The sequence below is a fragment of the Rousettus aegyptiacus genome, unplaced genomic scaffold, assembly GCF_014176215.1.
Source record: "Rousettus aegyptiacus isolate mRouAeg1 unplaced genomic scaffold, mRouAeg1.p scaffold_m13_p_1, whole genome shotgun sequence".
Lineage (NCBI taxonomy): Eukaryota > Metazoa > Chordata > Mammalia > Chiroptera > Pteropodidae > Rousettus > Rousettus aegyptiacus.
Window position 1 is genome coordinate 75,354,169 of NW_023416284.1, and position 19,503 is coordinate 75,373,671.

The window sequence follows — 19,503 nt, forward strand, 5'->3', positions numbered from 1 at the left end:
TTATTTTGTTTCCTTAATAAGAGCAGCTTTCTAAATTCAAGTGTGTTTAACACTGATCCCCCTAGATATACATACATCTTAACCTTTTCACTCTTTATGCTTTCAAGTCACGTGTAGCAGGGATATTTTCAAGCAAAGCCTAGGAGCCTTTGGAGTGAGATTGGCTTGAACCCCAAATCTCTAGGGCTTCGCTATTCACCAGCCATGTGATCCTAGGCAATTACTGACCCTTCCTAAGCCTCATTATCCTCATCCATAAAATAGTGACTATGAGTAACTGCCTCCCAGGACCACTGAGAGCTACATCACAGCTAGCTCAGTATTTGTCATTTAGCGGGCATGTAACTATTAGCTATTACCATTGCCGTTAGCAGTATAAATGTGATATTATCGTATAAAGTGAATTTAAAAAGTCAAAAGGAAAAGGTCAAAGAATGTTGGGGAAACATAGGAGACTAGATGAATGTCTATATTGAAGTGATAGTGGAGAAAGGAAAGAACACGTCTGTAATTGGACTGAATAAGGGGGTAAAATAGAGACTCGGATCAAAGGTGTCCCTAAGTAAATGATGATTCGTTTCATGAAGTCAGGGCGCTTCTGGAGAAGAAGTATGTGTCATGCTCATTGTCCTGGCCTAAGTAGTAATGGCATCTCATTTTACTCTCAAAGATGTTCAGGTTTGGAAAATAAAGCATATGGTCATCCTATTTAGGTCTTTCTATATTTTTGAGCATTCTGACTTGCCACAGAGCTCTAGTTTTCCAAAAGAGACTACACTCACATTGTTCTTCCACCCCAAGAACATCTCTTCATAGATCATGCATATTTTTGTCTATAATGAGCGAAGGAGAGACAATATGAAGCACTTCTTCAGAGTCCACTGTGTTTGTTCACTGAATTGTAAAGTCATAGAGAGCAAGAAATACTTCAGTGAACTAACTTGTTGATACCTAGGAAAACATGCTATGAACTCCAGCTTCATGGAATTGTATGATGTGTCTAAAAGCAGGTACTTAAACAAATACCACCTACATCAAAGAGAAGCTCATGAAGGTTATCTTACACATACACCATCCAAAGACTGAAACTAAGAAATAAGGAGTCTTTCTTTATTCTTGGATGCTTGTGTTTTAATGAATTTCTAGAAAAAGAACTAATGATAGCTAAAACTTACATACAACTTATTATTTGCAAGGTACTATTCTAAGAGCTTGCTTTCCAGAATTAACTTCTTTTTTAATCCTCGTAACTTTATGAGGTGCCAGTTTTACCACTATTTTAGACAAGGGAGCTGAGCACAGAGAGTACATGTAAAGTGCCTGAGGTACCTCATCACCTGGGCTGCAGGGTCTGTGCCGGAATCACTGTCCCATACCAGTTCCCCACACAGAGCTCCTGCTTACCTTAGAAGTCAGTAGCCAAACAAACATCTATTGATAAATGCCATATGGTTTGTGTGCTTTCATAAAATTAGTCCTGTGAATATCAAGCCCCAAATCTAGCAACTGCCCCAGCGGCCTGTGTAATTGCCGTCTGCTTATCTAATATATGCATATTTTATTCCTATATGTCATATAAAAGAAAGAGACTGTGTTCCATAGAAAACATAAATACAATGATTTTGAATGCTATTTGTTTGGAGCCAGCATTGACCTATTCTACCTTAGCCATTCAACAAATAGAAAGCCTCTGCCATGTACATGGCTTTGAACTAGACACTGAGAACCAAAGATGAGTAAAATGTTAACTATTGCCTTTAAGGGCATTCAAGTCACATGCCTTCCACTGTCAGGTTTTATTGATGAATTTCTTTTCCTTCACATATTAGCTATATATAGATATGTCAGAAAAGGAAGGTATCTTGTAATATCACTGTTAAGTATAGATGAATTACATGTTTTAAAGCAACTGAATTAAGAGTTCTCATACCTCATACTCATGGATCCGAAATGCAATATAGGTGATATGAGTATAGGCTAAGTTCAAATTCTAGCTCTGCCATTTCTAAATGGAAATTATTTAGCCTCTCTAAGCCTTAGTTTCCTCACCTGTCAAATGGATTTAATAATATAATGTAAGTCTGTTGTGAGATTAAAGTTAATGAGGCATGGAAAGGGTCATGCATGTTTCACATCCACAGAAAACTCAATAGATGATAGCGACTACTGTTGTTATTGATATAAAATTGTTAAAGCACATTCTACCTGGATAGAAGGGAACAAGTCGTAGTTTTGTTACACCTTGAACAATAGTGGTAGCTAGCTTCCAAAGACAGCCCTCAAACTATGCTCCTGGCATTCACACTCTTGTTTGTCTACGCCAACCAAGAATCTGGGCTATGCCTGTGACTTGCTTTAACCACAGAATACCGCAAATGTGATACTGGGCCAATTCTAGACCCGTGTCTTAAAAAGGCCCAACGGTTTCTCCTTTGGTGCTCTTGGAGGCCCTGAGCTAACCTGCTAGGGAGAACACAGGGAGAGATTATGTGGAAAGGCTCTGAGGACATGTGAAGAGGAAGAGGGGCCAGATCTCCCCATGTCCCATAAGCCTCAGTAACTCCAAGTGACCCTGGCTCCATCTGTCCTCAGACATATGAGAGGCCCTAAGAGAGGTCAACAGAAGAACCAGCAGCTAAGCTCAGTCAGTCTTCAGGCCACAAGAGATGATACAACTGGTTTGTCGTTTTTAGTCACTAAGTTTTGGGGTGTTTCATTAGCCTGTAACAGATAACACAAACAATAGTGCTGCCCAAATACCCTGAGATTCAGCACACACTATCATTGAACTTGAACTGTGCACAGCTCTGATAAACTAAAAAACAATCATGAATGATGGCAAGTTCTTCAAAGGCTGGGACCTTCTGTTGTACGTTTCAATAACTGCCCTCTTTTCTCTCAGATCTTGGTAAACAGAGGAACTCAAAAATATAGGTGGCTGGCCACCCCACTTAGGCATCCATGATCTTGGGTGCTCTGCTTAATGCTGGAAGACAAAGGGGAAAAGGCAGGGTTACTGTCATTAAGGATTTTATGGTCTTGACGTATAAGCAAAGAGTGTTGGTTAAAGTTCAGTCGGAGGGTGAATAATTACGTCTTCACAACCTCAGATCTATGAAGGTACTAATTTCCATAGGCCATCTAATAAGAGATTTTTTTTTTTTAAACTAGGGCCAGTAAGTCTGTTTATCTAAGCCCCAGATGTTCCCTGTGTGGGTCATGGTGGAGATGCAGGTAAGAAGGTTCTTTGCCATCCATGCTCAACCTCTTTTTTTTTTTTTTTTTTTTTTTTTAAGTCTAATGCTCCAACTGCCAAAGAGAATGTGTGATCCAGTCAGATGCTGAAAACTCTACATCTTGGTTTTACAATTTCTTATTAAAATCAGATGCTAAATACTGCTCCAATTATTTACGTCTATTTTTCTTCACCATGAAAATTGTCATTACTGAAAAGTGTGTGGAAATATATTTATTGGCTTAATGACCACTCTACTGATGTTTCTGTTATCCTTGGAATGCCAAAGCCATGTTAAAGCAAATTTAGCAGCTTGACACCATATGACCAATCTTCAAGAAATACCTCCCTCAAGTGCATATCGCTTTTTGGTGATTACTACATATTTCTCCACCTCCCTCCCAGCCAAAATTCTTAAAAGAAGTTACTTCCTCTCCTCTCATTTACTCCTCAACCTTATGCTATATAAATCCCAGCCAAACAGATATCTTGATACTGTTTTCCCCAAGGACAGCCATGATGAGTTGTCACTGAACCCACTGGATACTTCTCAGTCCTCACCACCGTGTCAGGACCTGGTGGAGTGGATACTCCTCCTTTCTTAAATTCTTGCCTGCTCTGGTCAGGTGAAACCATCGGCCCCTCTCAGTTTTCCTCCTACCTCTCAAATGGGCTTGGTCTTCCTTCTCTGTAGGCTCTGTTGTCTCTGCTCATAGCATATAGGCAGCCCCTTTTGCTTCCCACTTCCTTTATGTTCTCTCATTAGAGTTTTCATCCCATGACTTCAATGATCATCCAGGTGCCCATGACTTCCAGATTTGCATTTCCAGCCAGACCTCTCCTGATCCCAGTGCTCTATGTCCAATGTTCCTTCCATCTTGGATGTAACAGAAGCACACAAAGTTGGCATGCTACAAATAAATGATCACTTCCCACACAAACCTGCTCTTTTTCAGTGTTCCTGATGTAGTGAATGGTACTCCTACCCATTTAACTGCTCAGCAAGAAACAAGAGTTGTTCTTTATTCTTCTCTCATCCTCCGTGTCCCATCTATAAATGTCTTGGTAATTTTGTCTCCTAAATACCTCTTGCAACTATCCACAGTCTCTAGTTCCTAATGTTGCTATTTTAGTCTAGGTTATCTATATCTCTCCCCAACATAATCTCTCCCTAATATAACAATCAACCACCTGCTAACCAGTTTCTCTGTTACTGAAATCAATGAGAACACTTAATGTAATATTCTGTTTACAATGAGGTGTCTTCTTAATTCCATCACAAGTCAATTTTCTCTCATTACAGACACAAATATATAAACATAATTATATTAAAAACTTGAAAGAACTTTTGGCACCACTCCCAAATTTTCCAATACTATAGAGAATAATCTTATAAAAGACAAGTCCTCTGATAGCTTCATTAGGACTCTGTATTAGAATAAAGTCCAGACTCCCTAGCATGGAATCTTCTAAGGACCCTTTACAAGTAGACCCTTGCTTCCTTCTTCATTCTCATTTCTCCCTACTCTCTGTTCCTCCACTCACAATCCTTTTCAACCCATAATTTCTTTTTAAGCTATAGATTTCCAATTTTACCTTTTCTCTTCTCCAGGCTTTCTCACATTATGTTCTGTCTATCAGGCGAGAAGACTCTTACATTCATTGCCTAACTCCTTGGTTAAACATTTTTTTCTCCAGGAAACCTTTCCTGGTAACTTGGAATTCAATTAGGTTTGTCTTTTTTGAGTTCTTGGAGACCCTGTGCATCTCTTATCACATCACTTATACTTTATTTTAACTGCTGGCTTAATAATCTGTTTTTCTCTCAAGACCATACCTTTGGGCAATATCTATCCTCATTGTTGCATTTTTAGTGACAACAGCAATACCTGGCACATAGATAAATCAAATAGGCTAAGCTGGTATCCTTTCTGAACTTACTGTTTATAAAATCTAAAAACCTAGCTCTGACCAAGTAGATAACATTACTTCGCTAGCTTAAAAAAGGGAAACTCCAAGAGAACATTAAAGTTAGGGCACAAATACCTAAATCAGCTCTTCTCCAAGCACACACATTCCTATTCATAATTATCAATGTTTTCAACTCATCAGTTTTATTTCATTGCCTGAGTGGAAAGAATATAAACTTCCAGCTTGAGACCCCTGCCATTGATGGTTTATAGGGCCTTCCCAGTAGATCTAGTTGGTTTAATTCTTGGTAAGAAGCAATAATCCCATTTATTAACAGTGATCTTCAATCCAATACTACAAAAGGATATCTAGAAAAAGCCTCGATGTAATCCTCAGGGTTTACCTCTCTCCTCCAAGAATTGCAAATGCACTCCCTCTGTCACAAAGCATACTAGGAATTCCTAGCAAAAAGAACCAGCAATGTGAGATTAGCAAGAGGAACTCACCATCCTGAATATCAGGAACAGATTCTTCCCGAAGAACCTCGAAGCTCATTACACTAGGTCCAAAGGCAAAATCCAATTTAGACCATCTCCGTTATCCACAGAGCTTTATTTGAAGAAGAATAATTCTAGAGATGGGTTCCCTTGATGAGAATCTTGGAAACTAGCATGCTAAAGTCATCAGTTATTCTGAGTAAATCGATGGGAAAAAATGAAGCAGCCTCTGGCTATTGATGAAAAAAAGGGGCAACCAGAAACTAGGTGAAATAGTTAGCTAAAAAGCCAGGGGTTAAGGGCTGGCTCTTGTTCCATTTGGGAGATTTGCTGGGTAAATAGAATCTATAGGAGGCGAGTAAATCAGAAGATTGGAGCTCCACACTCACAAAAGTATTTAAGAACTTCCTACCCACAGAAACTGTTGCATCAGTATTGTGTTATCTATAAAACACTGGACGGAAGCAAGTAGACTGTTCCTAGATCCCAGAACGAGTACTCCCAATACATCTCAGGCCTGGTCTTTCTTATTGCCGGCATTTGGGTGGGGCTGGTGCAAGCAAAGACTGATGCTATGATTCACAGGTTCCCAATAATGTGGTACGGCGGTGGTATTCAATTACTTCTATTTGAAAGCTGCTGTCTTATTACAACACTATTTCACCTATGTTAAGTGGGTTTACTAATAGTTGGAATGAAAGTTTAAAAAGTAACTTTGATTTTCTGTGAATCAATTAAATTGCAATACTTTATTTGCCTAAAAGTATGATGGACCGAAACATCTCAATTTGAGAAAACACAGAGAATCTTTCTAAGAAAATATCACTTCAATAATTAGTTGTACGTTAAACCAAAGAGGAAAGTGCCTTTCTTTCTTTATTGAAAAAGGTAAATTCAATCAGCACGAAATTTTATAAGATAAATAGGCATCTGTTTATTAGTAGATGGGATCATTTACCACATTTAAAATAACTTTCTGACTTATTCCTTCACCTCAGGCACCCACTCCCATGGTTTTAGTCTGTGTTTTACATCCACTTTGAAAATCACTAATTCAAGAATGCAGCTCTGTACTCACAGCTCTTGCCCTGCTAGCTTACATCTAGCAACTGCTCTCAATGGCTGTTTTAAAATTCTTTGAACCTTTTTAAACTTTTTTTTTAATTGATATTTCTAATTCCTCTCAACCTATTGGTCTTTTCCTTTCCCATTCATTTTAAGGTTCAATATTGTAGTCCCTTAAATTATGTCCTCCCAAAAGACATGCCCAAATCCTGACCTCTACTACCGTGGATATGACCTTATCTGGGAATAAGGTCTTTGCAGATGTAATTAAGTTAACGATCTCAGAATGAGGTTATCCTGGTTTAGGGTTGACCCCGAATCCAATGTCTGGTGTCCTAAGAGAATGGAGAGATTTGAAATACAGAGGGAAGACCATGAGAAGACAGAAGCAGAGATTCGAGTTATGCAACTGCAAGCCAAGGAACATTAAGGACTGCCTAGCAGCCTCTGGAAGTTAAGAGAGAGGCATGAAAATTTTCCCGTCAGAGTCTCCAGCCAGGAGGAAGCAATCTTGCCAACACCTTGATTTTGGGCTTCTGGCCTCCAGAACTGTGAGAGAATAATTCTGCTGTTCTAAGCCACTAAATTTGTGGTGATTTGCTGCCTTCCTTCTTTTCTTTTTACCCACCTGTGAAGCCCTAGATGGACCCAGCTATCTGCTACATACTAGGTACATAGCTGTACCTAGACAGCCAAAGCCACTGAAAAAAGTCACCAGTGCTATGTAGATTCATAAACATCAATCTGAAATGAGCTTAACTCTCCCCCCCTCCCTGTGAGGAGATGACCTCACTTATTACCTAGAGAAGCTCAGTCATCGGATAGGGTCCCTCTCAATTTCCTACCAACCCACCTCTTCTATCTGGGCTTTCAATCCCACCCACTCCTAATTTCTCAGCAACTTTACCAATCTCTTTTGTCTCATGTATTTTCTAACTCTTTCTCTCCTGGATCCTTCACAGTGGCTTGCCACCCTTATGTCTTTTCCATAATAAAAGGACAACAACAAATCAGAAGGCGTGCAGATACCCTCCTGCTAATCAAATCACACACATACAAGCCCCTATAGAGACACATACATTTCCTCTACCATGCATCCTTGTTCTATCTCTTTTCTTTATTTCACAGCTAGACTGCTTGAAAATGTATCCTCATTTTTCCCCCATTTCCTACTATTTTATTATTCCATACTAATCTGGCATCTATCCTTAAATAATCCATCCACACAGCTTTTGCTAAGTTATCAATGACCTCCAGTGGATCACAATCACTAAAGTTAATAGGCATATTTCTGCACATCATTTGATTTCTTCAGGGCACTGAACACAGTTAATTGTACCCTCCTTGAAACGTTTTCTGCTCCTGGCTCTTGTCACATCACATTCTTCTGGTTTTCTTCCCACCTCTCTAGCCATTGCCTTTCTATCTTCTTTGCAGGTTCATTCTCCTCCATCCAATTATTAGTGATGATATTCTTTCTTTGTCTTTTAGACTATCTTAGACCCTCTTTTTTTCCTACTCTATACTTGTTTCATGGCCAATCTCATACATGGTCATCACTCTAATTAACACAAATATGAAAATGATCCAACATTTACATATTCAGCCCAGTCCTCTCCTTTGCTTTCCATGTATTCAACTGCCAACTCTGGCTATCATAAAGTCAACTCAAACACATACTGAAATTTGTGATCTTATCTCTCCTTTACCCTTGTCCTGCCCCAACTCCTCCAAACTTGTCACTCTCCCAAACTACTCATCCCAGGAAAGGCCTTCACCATACATCCTAAACCAACATGACAGTGTCAACTGTGACACATCTCTTCTTCCCTCCTACATCCGACCTGTCACTAAGTCCTGTCACCCGATCCTTATAACAGCATTCAAATCCACTCATTTCTACCACCCAATATTAGTCCCAATTGTTATCATCAGAAAAATGACCTCCTATCTGGTCTATCTATAGCCACTCACACTCTTGTCTAATTTATTCTACAGGACACAGGCTTAGTAAATGTCCCATCTTTGGTTATCTCTCCAGTCTCAGCCCCTAGTATACTCCCAGCTCTCCCTTCTCCAGCCACTTGTCTTTCCTGCTTTTCCAGACTGCTCACCTGCTTATTTTATACGGGGGCTTTGCACATGCTGTTCTGCTGCCTGGAATGCTCGTTTTCTAAATTCCTACCTCTCCCTCATATCAAATTTCTCTTCCTCAAGGAAGCTTCCCTGATTCCTCAGAGGGAGTCAAGTCTCTCTCTCATTCTCCCAAGTACCTTTCCTTCCTGCCCTATCACAACTATAACCTCGTTTTTCTTCCTGTGATTTGATCTTCTGCCTCTCCAGCTATACCATGCAGGCCATGAGATCATCAACAAGGACTGGTTTTGCTCACAGTTACATTTCCAGAGCCAGGTACAATTTTAGCATTTGGTAGGTACTCAGTTAGGTTTCTCCCCCACACCTTGAGAGCCTAGGTGTGCAAGGAAGTTTACAAGCACGAAGGGAATTTTGGCATATTGTAGACTTCCAGGGCCCACTCCTGAAGCTTAGGGTTTTCTTTCTGTTCAGAGGAAATAAAAGCATAACTTAGTGATTTCTTCACAGCTTATTCCTGCCAGGTCTACTTTTTTGATAAATGCAGTTCTCATTTTCAAGGAATTTAGATAAGATGGCTGTAGCTGACTACTTGGGGAAGCACTGTCTATTCTACTTTGAAGGAGATGTTATCATCTGTTTTTGTTCCTGGCACAGGTGTGGGGATGTGTATGGACACCTATTGCCAAATCCACAAAAGAAGTTGGGCAACGAGATAATTGCTCCCCAGGGCCTGGGCATGACTTCTAAAGATAGGCTGAAAAGCAAGTCAAAATCATCTCCCTGAGGACCCATTATTTTATGTTCTATCCATTACTACTTTCCTCCTACTGACATGTGATGTGGGGATGCTTCTGAGAAACTCTTTGTCTTGTGGTGCATTTACCACCATTCGAAGCTCAGTTACTGGGTCTTAATGCTAAAGGCTTTTTAAAGAGACTGGCCTTCGCCTTGGAATAAAAGGTGTATGAGCAGCATAAGATGTGGAGAACTATCTTTCAAAAATTCATATGATAATTATTGATGCTAAAATTGAGGCAAATGTTGAGATAATAATGTTCCAATGTAGTTTTCTTATTGCTATATAACCTTCAAAGCAATATTTCTGAGTATATCTTTGAAGGTGCTGTATACACAGACACATATGTCTTGCAGTCTAAATCACAGTAAAACTACAATATAGCTAATTATGGCAAATTATAACCATAACTCACTATGGCAATAATAATAGGCCAAGTATGTATGCATTGTGTTAATGTTCTCTCTTGTGTTAAAAAATCATACAATTTTAAATACAAATACATAATATAAATGTAATCTTTGCACTTAAAATTATGAACATTATTATACATATGAAAGGACATTACATACATATACATACAAGACAAATATAGCCATACCAGCTAACACTGGCCAACCAATTAACATTCTCATAATCAATCAATCCTCTTGTATATTTAATGTTTGACTCTTATCCATGCATAGGAAAGTCTATAATTCAAAGTATTATTACTTGACCATGCATACAATTTATGATGTTAAACAGCCTTATGTTGTCAATATTTTTCCCCCTTAGGCTAAAAACTAGCACAGAACATCTCTCCTTTCCAAAAATGAGAAATAATATTTTTGAATCCAGTTAAATACAAAAGATACTACAGTGTAAACTACTGATTTTTTAAAAAACTAGAATAGCTTCAGTTATATCATGAACCTACTCATCTATTATAATATGAAGATATTCCATAGTATATCCTCCAGTTCAGAGGCTGAATATCCCTTAAAAAAAAAACTAGGTACAAACATCACATTCAGCTGCCAATTTAATCAGTTTGGCCATAGAGATGGTACATAACTTGTTAAAGATCTGAATAATTATAGTAGCAACTTTGCTTGTCACATGTTTTTTAATTCTTTCTCCTCAAAGAGTTTTAAATGAAAGTTTTTTCACACTTTTAATGATTCATGAGTAATTTGATGCCACTCTATTTGCATCCATCAGGGGACAAGTTTTCCAAAATCTTGAAAAAGTCAGCATAATTGATCAAGTGGCTTTTCATGTGAGAAGCATCAGAGCTCTTTGCCTTATGGCCTTACCAAATGGACTAAACAAAGCTCTCAATTTGCCAGCAGGAAGTACATCTACCACAACATCATTCATGGATTCGTGCTGATAAACAGCAATTATTTAAATGTATGTTTCTATTATTACGAACTACTCTTCATAGCAAAGTCAGAGAGAACATTGTAAGAGATCTTGTGGAATCTTTGCTACTATTTTTTCTAATGCTTATAGACCACTCCTTTTTTTTTTTCTTGTTCATGTCTTACACATCACTTTTCTTAAAGAATATATTTCATTTAGATGTCTCCTCTCCACGGCAATGATCTGAGTGTTCTTTTCCGTGTCTCCCCAGGGTGGAGGGGATTCAGAGGAATCATCCATTTAAAGTTTCACCTGTATGTAAATCTCTCAGCAGTGTTTGGGAATGCATTAATGACCTGCACATACACCTTAATAGATCTGTACAGTGGCCAAGAGATGAAAGAATGCAGTCAAGTGAAGGGACTAGGTCAGCAGAGTAGCAATGTAGATTCATGGAATTCAGAAGTTCATTTTAATCTCAAGAAATAATAGATTATAATAGTTACATGGCATCGGGCCTTTCGACTAAGAAACAGAATCAGAACACAGATTGGGATGTATACCAAGAGAACTGTTTAAGATTTCAAAGCTTTTTGCAACTTTCTTATGTTTGTTATTCTCTTTCATTTTTAAAGCAATTAGCATTAATTATTGGATCTGTGGACTAGTGTTCAGGTATAAAAGCAGCTCATCTCCTATTTTGAGGTTAGTTTGGGGATGCAGAAAAGGGTAGGGGACCAAGAAATAAAGAGGTGGTGATTGATTTTGAGGAGGAGAGAGAGTCGGTTCAGAGTTCAGTTTTCGAAGATGTGGAGGAAGAGGCACATAAGAGTGCTGGAGTAGGCCTGGAATAGCCTGAGCACAGAATTAGGAAAACCAAAATGAACAGAATCTGCATAGCTCTTCTATCATTTCAACTAAAACTCAATAGTGTGAAATCAGAACTCTTTCACTATACGTTTCCCTGTGCACACTCTTTCTCTTTTAAAAAATATCCACACAATATGCCACATAAACTCTCCACAATTTTATGTCATATAAGGTACCATTCTTACCCCCATTTTCTAGATGGGGAAACTGAAGTACAGAGTTAAATGAATTGAGTTTAGTGTCAGAGTTGGGACTTGACACCCAGGTACTCAGACTACAGAGTCTCTGCTCTTAACCCCTCAGTCATGCTGACCTGCCCCAAATTCTTTTGCTGTCCACTAGGCTATAAACTGTATAGTTAGTTATCTTCATTATCACAAGAATGCTTCATTTCTATTTTCCTGTGTCTTTCTGTCAGGTCCAAGAATCATTTACTCAAGATTATTACTCCATGAAATAACTTATTCTTCTCTGCCAACAACTATATATAACTAACTTTCTGCTATGTGTTGATTTTTACTGAAGTAATGAAAACAAAATTGAAAAATAAGAAATAGACTGTCCACACTAGAATGAAAGCATTCAATTATAGAAAAGGTAGAATTCTAAGTTCAGATATTTATTGATTATACAAAAGTGGTGGTTCTTTAATTAAAAAAAAACAATAGCAAACAAACAAACAAACAAACAAAAAACTTCTGAGACACAAGAAAACACATAGGATGTAAAAGCCAGTCTCAAACATACTGAAGAATTATTAAAGACAAGAGAAATTCTAAGGCTCAATTTTTTGTTTCGGTTCAGACAGCCTATAGTAATTAAATTCTACTAATTAACATAGAGTTGAAGTCAACAAAAGCCCAGTGAGAAATGAAGAAAAAAATAATCTTACCTGCAGACGTGTGTTTGAACTTTTCACTTTTCTTCTTTCTCCATTTCCAAGGCTTGAAAATCCTTCCCAGATTGGCAAACTTACTTCTCCTGCGAATGGGCGGGGTATGAGTACCTGGGACGAGGGAGTCAGAACGCATTGCCGCCAGCCTCTCCACTTCCTCAGCTTGTTTTTCCCAAAGAGAAAAAGATGAAAATAAAAAGAGAGAGAGAGAGAAAGTGTTAAAATGGGAGCCTCACAGATGGCCAACGTTTTCCATGGTTACAGATAACAGAAACCACATGACTAGAGTCCCATTTCTCTTTTTGCCTTTTGGAATTTACATCAATACCAAAGAGCTCTAAAGGCTGGGGGCAGTCAGCCAAACCTCAGGGATTTGGAAGACCCCAAGCAAGCTTGCCCAACCTTAACTTGGGTTTGAGAAGGAGGAAAGAAGGTGGAGGAGGAGGAACAAAGCCCTCTTGACACATCAGAGACTCTCCCACACAGCAGGGAGGGGGCATCAGAAGAGTCAAATGATAGTGTAACTACCGGCACAGCAATTTCTCAAATAAGACTTGGCAGATGCGATCACTATAACACCGTCTGCTGAGAAAAAAGGGAGAAAACATTTATCAACTGTCTATTCCAGTGCCAGTGTCTCCACCACCCACGACTCTCTGTTCTACTACCCTGCTTTACCCAGACCAGCAGAAGCACTGGAATCTCTTGAATAAGTGGCTCCACCTTAGGGTTACTGACCTATTTTAGAATCACTCACCCTTTATTAGATTTTATGATTGCCTTAATTTCTCTGAATCTTTTGTTTCCAGTGTTTTGTTTTAATACTACTAATAAAAAGATTCTTAGAAATTGAGAGCTGAGAGTAGCTTTAGAGACCATCTAGACCAGTGGTCCTCAATCTTTTTGGCACCAGGGACTAGTGCTCCTATGAGAATCTAATGCTTGATGATCTGAGGTGGAGCTAAGGCAGTGATGCTGGTGCTGGGGAGTGGCTGCAAATACAGATGAAGCTTTGCTTACTGGCCCACTGCTCACCTCCCATTGTGCGGTCCCATTCCTAACAGGCCATGGACTAATCTTCTGATTCTCGGTGCGGGGGGTGGGGGGGGTGGCGGGGGTGGGGTGGAGGAGTTAGGGACCCCTGATAGACTAACCACAATAACTTTACATTTGAGGATATTCAAACTCATAATGCCTACTGGGGACCCTTTCTTAAAGGCTACAATCACCCTGACCTCTTTTATCACTTGGAATAAAACCAACTCTTTTCCAACTTATATGAGAATTTATACATCCCTGTGAGATAAATAGATTGTGACTTAAATTTTTAAGACAGGAAAAATCAGAGAAAATAACCTCTTTGGCAAAGTCAAGAGAATGGGAGAGACTCATCTTTCCAGAAAGTCAAATTATATCTAGAGTTGTGGCTCATCTAAACCACTCTATTGGACCTCTAACACTGTCTTTCAGAAAAATTACGTGGACTTTTGCAATATAGGCTGCCCTTAGAAGCTCAATGTTACTGCCTGGTAGTGTGTGTGCTGTCATCTGAAATGGGTTAAACTCAGGAGATTCATTCATTAAACAAGTGTATATGGAACATCTACCATGTGCCAGGCAGTATGCTATGACAGATGATGACAAGTTGGTAAAGGCTCCTGGCAGCACAACTGAAAGGAAGTAGATGAATCTGAGAGATTTCGGGGCAGCAAAGTCTAGAGCTTAGTGACTAATTGGCCTGAGAGAGGAAGTAGTAGATCATTCCCGACGCCCAGATTCACATCAGTGGAATGGCACTTTCATTCATGGAAACAGGGAATACAAGAAGGGGAGGTACAGGATTGTGAGTGAGGGCACCAACAATTTAGACATGTTGCATGGTAATGGCACTTAACCCTTTGATTGCACAGTTCAATGTACTGGTAGTTCCTCTTTTCAATCATTGTAAGCTACCACTTAATACTGTATTAGACACTGATCATTTCTGGGGCAGACACACAAAAGAATTGCTAAAATGGTTGAGCATAGAGTCTAGAGGAAGAGACAAGGGGCTCAGTGTGTAAAACTGTCGAAATGAGAAACCACGTAAATTTCAACGGAGGCAAAAAGGAGAGAGCAACTAATTCTGCTTTGTAGTGTTGGAGACGATCCTAGGGATATAAGGTTTGGCTCACTTTTGAAATAGGAGGAACAGTTATCCTCAAAAGGGGAAGAGGGAGAAGTGGATCCCTTGAAGGAGAATAGACCTAAAAGGAACAGAAAGGGCTGAAAGAGCATGGTGTGTCTAGGAACTGCAAAAAAAAAAAAACACAAAAAACAAAAAACAAAAAAACAAAAAAAACAAAAACTGAGTGAACTGAGAGCATCTGCTACACTAGAGAGCCAGAGGAGAGAGATGGTGGCTGGAGGAGTCTGGAGCCAGATCATGCAAGCGTTTGAAAGGTATTGTTAAGTGTTTGGGTTTTATCCTATAAATAGAAATAAAAGATGAGAATTTGAGAATGGAAATTGTCATTATTACATTCAACAAATAGGTATTAAGTGCTCACTGTATTCCAGACGCTTAGGCGATGACAGTGAATAAAAACAACAAAAGCACCAATTGGTGGCGCTTACTCTGGGAGGCATGGTAGGAAGCAGACAATACACATTAAAACTAAGTATGTTAGAAGATACGTGTTTTGGTACAAAAATAAAAGAAAAGGCAGAACATTGTAAAGGACATCAAGAGTGTCTAGATAGGGCAGAGGTTCAGCATTAAGTAGCCTGATTGAGAAGTTACACAATCAGGACTCAATTTTTTTCTAGACGTATTACTGTAACCACGTTGGGAACCTGAACCGGAGTTTGAAGAAACAGGTGGCAGAGACAGTAATAAGGAAACCACTGCAATTGTGTTGAGGGATAGTGACTAAAATCCAAGTAGGGCAGTCACAGTCAACAGATTTTGGTAACTTTCTGGATAAACATGAGGGAGGGCAAGGAAGCAAGAACGGCTGAAGTTTTTGCTTTTCATGACTGAATAGACAATGAAGACTTCCCCTTTTTAAAAGAATGCTGATTATAAGAGAAAAAAGCAGAATAGGATGGTAGATCAACAACAAGGGCTTTGTAGCAAGATACTGCAGGTTTTTCTTGCAAAGTCTCTCTAGGGGGTTGTATTTTATTTCTTAAGGTAATAAAGAACTACTGAAGGGAAATTTGCCAGGATGGGGATATGAAGACTTGGTCTGGTCAGTAGGCTGAGCTGCAAGAACCAGCAGAGTGTGAGAGATGTAGGAAAGACATGGAGAAGTAAATTGAAGTGTTTTCAGGGAGGAGAAAAGGAGGTGGAATCAAAAGTACATACAGAAGTGTTAATCATCAGAAGGTTTTGTTCCGAGTTACTCCAAGTTCGAACCGGGGTCTCTGATCACAAATGGCAGAGACAGGGGGCTCAGTCTAGCAGCAGCGTGTAAAGTGGATTATTGGAGGCTGAGGGAAGAAAATAAGGATTGAGGAAAGTTTAAGTAATTTTGGGTTGCAGGGTGGCTGAAGAGAGTAATTAACAAAAGACCCAGCCACAATGAGAAATGAGAAGAAAGCCAAACGAAGCAAGTAAACAGCCTCTAGAACAACAATGACTTTGGAAATTATTCTCTGTAAATGGTATCATCAGCTGGGGAGCCACCTAGGTAGTGACAATGGTGGGAAATTTTACCAAGGAGGTTTTCAGTTCAGGAGAGAGGCCAAGTCAAGATAGTCTAGTGATTTGATTCTCACGAGATCACTTTTTTTCACATCCATCACCTTTTCCCCGTTTCTTACCTTAATTTGTAATCTTATTGTTACTTGTCCAGAGTTTGCAAATCTCCAAACCTACATGCTTAGCCTCAGTGTCCTGTCTTTAAACCTATATTTTATACTGCTGCTAGATCACTCTTATAGAAGCCTGCTTTTCTCAGAAACTTTCAATGGCTTCCCACAACTTACAGTACAAAGTTCTCAAGTCTGGTCTTGGCCTTAGGAACCTCCACTGGAGTGACCTGCCCAGAATTAGCTGCTAGTACTTTTCTCAGCACTTGCTGCAGACAAAATGCAACACTCCTGCCACAGCAGCCTCATCCTGGGGTAGGCAGATCCCAGTGGGCTTCAAGGAGGCCATCACACCACTGGAATTATGTGAAAAATTCTGTTGTACTTGGGTATCTGAATGTGGTTGGAACAGTTTCCATCTTTCTTTTTCTAAGACACAAAAGGTAATGTTTTAAAGTATCCAGGCTGAGGCTTCTTGAGTTCAGTCAACCTAAAATGTATGCTAAAGGTTAAAGGGAGAGATTATATACTGACTCCTAAAAAAAGTAAAAATAAAAATAAATCAAGATATGAGTTATTAAAGATTGATATTGAGTTCACCCTCATAGTTGGCACTCAATTGTAATTTGTTAACTAAGTAAATGAATGAAAATATTTGATTCAGCTCGTGAATATCAGTATTACCATTTGTCTTAAGAAAAATACATCATTAGGACCAAAAATTGTTTCATAGTGACATCTTTAAGAAATGAATAAAAATTATTCTGAAATTGCCACATTAAAATAATTATTAGAACTTAGGAATGCTTTGAAAAACCTGGAGTCGCAAGAAGCTGGAAGAGCATTGTAAAGGTATAATTATAACTCCATAATTAAATGTATCCTTAATAAGTATATTATTAAACTCAAGATGTTTAGCTCTTAAGTACACTAGAATTGAACAGACTAGATGACTTTAAATTTAATCAATTTATATTTTAATCATCCACATTATTTTTTTCCCCTAATTCACTTGATGACAGCTTTGCCATCAGACAATGAAATTGAAAGAGTGAGAAAAGATGTCAATCGTGAATATAATTTGAAGAAGAAGAAAAACAAACGAAAACAAAACTGGGCTCAGAATAAAGTGTTCTCCAACTGACTACGGGGACATAAGAGAAAATGGGATGGATTGAAGTGGGAGACGAAAGGTGTACAGGCCAGGATGTTTACACAAACAACCCTCACCCAGGCCCGGTGCTCTCAGTGTGGCATCCTCATGCTGCTGAGAGAGCAGACAGCTAACTGGAAAAAATGCTCACTTAAACATAAATCAGCTTGAATGTCAACTGCTAGGACTAAGAATGCTGAATCAAAAGGTAGGAAGTTGGGCAGCTAAGCTAATTCTGAGAGCTGAGGGAGAAAGGGAAGCCTGGAACAGGTGACCTGTGGTGTCTTTCCCACACCACCCTCTGAGAAAATACTCTGCAAAGAGAATAGACAGTTTGGGCTTCTTTTCATGACTAGGATTTGCTTTATCTGTAGAGTGAGAAATAGTTGGGATACAATGTTTCTTTCCCTCTAGAAAACAGGAGAGAAAATGCTTGATTTATGCATCATTTCAATTACCAAGAACCCTAGTAGCTGTGTCTGTGGGTGCTCTGAAGCCCGTCCCTTATTGTAGACTGGGGTTGCTCCAGATGGGCTCTTAGAACATGCAATGACAAGGAGGTGGGGTGAGCATGGGGCATTTCGGCTGGCACCCTTATCATTATATTTCTCATGGTTGCTTGGTTTTCATAAGGCTTATCCAAAGAAAGCACCAACTTTGGTGTCCCGACAGCCTAGAAAGTGTTAGTCATATATTGTCCCCCTGAAAAGTATAGAAAGAAGGAAGCCACGGTGTTTGTGTTCTCTGATGTTTAGCCAACAACAGGGGCTGGGACATCTGGGGCCCCGACTGTAGATCTCTCCATGTGCCAAATGGTCCTAGGAGTTTTGGAGGACCTGAGATGCTCACAATGGGATATTTGCTCCTCAACCCAAAGTGAACACAAAAATAGAATGCTGATATAGCAGGATATGATAACACTCACTTTTCCTTCCAATTTCATTAGAAGGGATTATGTTTTCACCATATTTCACTATCCTAGGAGTGGAGGCCAAAATGGGGATGGAGGTGAGGTTAGCTTTCAGTAGCTACACTGAACTGCCCAGAGCCTAAATCTGTCACCTTTCTACCACAAAAGTACTAACTTTTCTTACAGCTACAAAATGATGTCACATAGGTACCTTACCATTCAGAAAATTTTCAACAACTGTGGCTTTCTCTTTTTTAAAAATGCACTTCCAGTTTTACAGAGAGGCCTTATGGCAGGGAAGTGAAAGACTAATAAGAATTCAGGCCTAGGAGGGCAATATTTTCCCCTTTCACTCCATAAGTTATACCACACTCTCTTATAGAGGTCTGATCCCTTTGACAAGTTTCTGTCCAATGTAGGATTGATGTGTATTAACTATGAAGCATGTTTAAAAATAAAAACTAAAAAGGAGTGATATTTTTATTCTAAAATCAGGAGCCTCTGCCTTGTCCCATGAGTTCAGGAGTGGGACGAAAATGGGTATGGGGGACTGGGTATTAGAGGAGGTAGGCCATGGGGGAAATGAGAGGCTCTTCTGCTCAGAAAACATTGCCTGGATTAGAGACCATATATGAGCCTATAAAGAGCTGGGAGATAAAACAAAACTGCCACATTGACCACAGAGCTATGAAAGGGCTCAGTGCAAACACAGATGTGATGCCTGAAAATTCATTGATGTTAATATTGCTGAATATGAGAGCTTGTGGTATTCTCACCCATCTCCCCGTTCTATCTTTTCCCTGACCCCTACTACCTTTACCTAGTCTTCTACAATCTGTGTACCACCCTCTTCTTCCTCATCCCTTAGCATTGAGTCAAAGATGCATGCCCATCTGCATATTAGAACTAAGGTATAAACACTGATACTGGCC

General features: G+C 39.3%; 1 protein-coding gene across 11 annotated transcripts in view; it reads right to left on the minus strand.

Annotated features, from left to right (window-relative positions):
* Positions 1 to 19,503, minus strand: part of PHACTR1 (phosphatase and actin regulator 1) — a 537,206-nt gene that overhangs the window by 184,028 nt on the left and 333,675 nt on the right. For all 11 annotated transcript variants that reach the window (XM_036237037.1, XM_036237042.1, XM_016123253.2 and 8 more), the window contains one exon: positions 12,711 to 12,875. In XM_036237037.1, the coding sequence (XP_036092930.1) occupies positions 12,711 to 12,875 (165 nt within the window). The remainder of the gene's footprint in view (positions 1 to 12,710; positions 12,876 to 19,503) is intronic.